At 59.8% G+C, this 2974-nt stretch overlaps 1 protein-coding gene across 1 annotated transcript in view; it reads right to left on the bottom strand.

The window, feature by feature from the left end:
• The window catches only part of ZNF503 (zinc finger protein 503), a 5158-nt gene extending 2661 nt beyond the window's left edge, over nucleotides 1-2497 (bottom strand). The window contains exon 1 of the mRNA XM_006915488.3: nucleotides 594-2497. Coding sequence (XP_006915550.1) covers nucleotides 594-923 — 330 coding nt within the window. The 5' untranslated portion in view covers nucleotides 924-2497. The remainder of the gene's footprint in view (nucleotides 1-593) is intronic.
• Nucleotides 2498-2974: the final 477 nt, after the last annotated feature.

Here is a 2974-nt window from a genome sequence, read left to right as displayed (position 1 = left end):
GCCCTGAGGCGCAATTCTAGGCGGCACCCCCTCCATACACACACATCCTTGCCTTGCAGCAGATCCTTTCCCCCCAGTCAGGATCTTTCATGCCCTAAGAGCTAAATTGGATTTCGAAAAACTCACAAAATGTTTTGATTTCTGACTCGGAGATCCAGAACTGTACAAACTCTCCCGCCCCATCCTTAATTCTTCAGAGTAAGGGCTTGGGCGGTTTGCGCCTGAGAGGCTGTATACAAATACCAGCTTCTGGGGAACCCGAGGACTGAGACTTTGACACCGTATTTCGGATTCTCGACTGTCTTCCGGGCCGAAAGTGAGTGGGCCTGGGTCGGAGTAGGGGCTTTAATACCAAAAGCAGAAACAAGTTTTGGCTACCTTGCCCCCTTAGCATTCACACCCCATTCTACCTTCTCTATCCTTTCCGCTCCAGTTTTAAGGTACGAGAACACTATTCTCTCCCTTCATCCCGGAGCTGAATCACTCCGACCCCCCCACCCCCGCCCAACTTCCACCTCCAGATCCCGAGAGAAATTCCGTGAAGCTGCAGGCAGGGTGGTGGTCCCAGTACGATCCAGGGCGAGGGTCCTTACCTCGATGGGGCTGACGGGAGTGGAAGGCAGGGGCTGCAGGTACTCGGGGTGCAAAATGTGGCCAGTCCGTGCCGTCAGCATCTTCAGCACCTTGATAGGCAGTCGGTTAGCCTGGCGAAGAGGGTCAGAGGGGGGCACGGCGTGCACAAAAGGCTTGGTGCTGCCGGCCGGGGACGAGCCTGGGCCGGGGCCGGAGCTATTTCCAGAGAGCGCGCTGGTCCAGGCAGGGTCCGCACTGCCACCACCACCACCACCGCCGCCGCCGCCGCCGCCGCCGCCGCCGCTGTGCTTACTGCTTCTTAGGGCAGAAAGCGAGGGCGCTGTGCTCATGACCCACCCGCGCGCATGGGAGCAGCGGGGGGAGGGCTCCGGGAGGCGCGGGGCGGGCTCGGGCTGCGCGCTCGCCCGGGGAGCAGGAGCAGCAGGAGGAGGAGCTGGCGCGGCGGCCGCGGGCGCCCAGCGCGCCTTCTCGGCGCCTGGAGCCAGAAGCGAATAATCCTGGGTGGCCCGCAGCAGAGCTGTGGCCGAGCGGGAGCAGCGGGCCCGACTTCTGAAGTGCCGGGTGGCTCGCCGTGTCCGCCTCAGGCTGTGCCCTTGCGCTGCGCACTCGCGGCCCGACGCTGGCGCTGCTCTCTGCGGTGTGAGCCGCTGCCTGTCCAGCCGGGGCTCTGGCGAGGAAACTCACTTCAAAAGCAGCTGCACCAAGGGGGAGATTAAAGCCTTTGCCGCCTTCCAATCAAATGGGAGCCCGAGGTGATTGGAGGGTCAAGGGGATGTGACGCGTCCCGCGCCGCCGCTGCCGCCAGGACTCTCAGCGCTGGTTTTAATGGGCAGCTCCTTCTTCGCTGCCCCCACCCCCCCCCGCGTGTCCCCTCCCTCGATTTCGCTCCGAGTACGTGCTGGACTTTTATTCTACGTTTGCTATCTGCCGCCTCCCTCGTTTTTCCTCCTCGTCGTCCTTCCTTTCCCCAGCTCGAAAATAAACTGAAACGGTTTTGCAGGAGGGTGCGTATGAGGAACAGATTGAGGTAGTGTTCAAATGGAGCACCGGCAGGAGTCTGGACAACAGCCGGGCTGTCACCTCCAGGAGCGCACAGGGGCCCGCTCACCAAATATTCTCTCCTCGGTAATTGAAATCTCTCGCGGTGCGGCCGCCAGAGTAAGGAAAGGCGGGGAGCAGATGCTGGAGAAAGTCCGCCCTCCCGCTTGATTTCCCGAGATTCGGCAGCGGAGAAACCAGAAGCTAGGTGGGCAGCGGAGGCGGTGGCGGCTCTTCTCTAAGCTAAGCGCTCGGCTCCCCGCCCTTCCCGCTCACGTGACTCCTGGGTCCTCTCAGATTGGAGCAGGAGCGGGGGTCACATGCTTCCTCTGTTTCACACTCAGCCCCCCCTTCTTACTCTTCCTTGCCAGCCCCTCTTCTCCTCCCCCCGCCAAAGTTCTTTGGGCATCTCCACCCCTCCATCAATTGTCAATGTTCCTCGACCGCAATCAATCAGTTATTTGTCAGCTCTTGTCAATCCGCCCGTGATTTATGTCAGCTTTTGTTGCTGATTACAAGGCGGGTGCGACTTGAAGGGAAAAAGAGAGAGAGAGAGACGGAGAGGAAGGAAGAGACCGAGGGGAAATCGGAGGAGGGGGAAAGAAGAGCAGCCTCCTGGGATGGGAGGGGGTTGGGGGCTCTAAGAAAAAAAATGAAATAGGGGAAGGAGGCGCTCAGTGTCAGGAAAATGAATAGAGTAAAGTGCGCAGGTGCGCCCAGGGTGTTGAGAGGGGTGCTCAGGCCTGGGGTGAGCGCCTTACCCCTCTCGATGTCGGAGACAGAGATATACCTTTTCATCTCTGGGGACTTCCATCCATTGGGGCCGCGGAGTTCCGAGCGGCTCCGGGTACGCGAGACGCGCAGCGGCAATGTCTAGCATGGGAGATTTTTTTTTTTTTTTTCTTCCCGGGAATATTCTCTCAGGGGCGTGTAGCGTGCGGGTGCCAGGCTGCGAGCCTGCCGCGGACCACACATTCTGTAGGGCTCTGACCCTAAACTCGGAGAGCCACATCACTAACGTAACTTTGAGTTCTAGAAGTCAGTGATGGGGTATCCTCTTAATTCTTCGACCCCATTCGGATCGTGGCTAGGGCTGAGAGGCTGCGAAGAAGAGGTCTGACAGTGGGTGTATGGGGGAGTTACGTCTCAGGCTCACTCAGTTCGGTTCCCCAATCCTCCCGCACTGAGCGCCACCCTAGCAGGTTTGATAGCCGGGGTTTCTCCGGTCTGCTCGCTCGAATTTATCGGAACGCGGAGCTGAGACTGACCTGCGCTGGCAGAGCAGAGGGAAGGAGCGAGAGAGGGAGGGGGCGGCTGTCTGTGGGAACGCGGGCTCTTCCAG

This window comes from Pteropus alecto, unplaced genomic scaffold (assembly GCF_000325575.1).
Source record: "Pteropus alecto unplaced genomic scaffold, ASM32557v1 scaffold155, whole genome shotgun sequence".
NCBI lineage: Eukaryota > Metazoa > Chordata > Mammalia > Chiroptera > Pteropodidae > Pteropus > Pteropus alecto.
The sequence above is the reverse complement of the archived record's forward strand: the minus strand, read 5'-3'. Positions and strand labels throughout refer to the sequence as shown.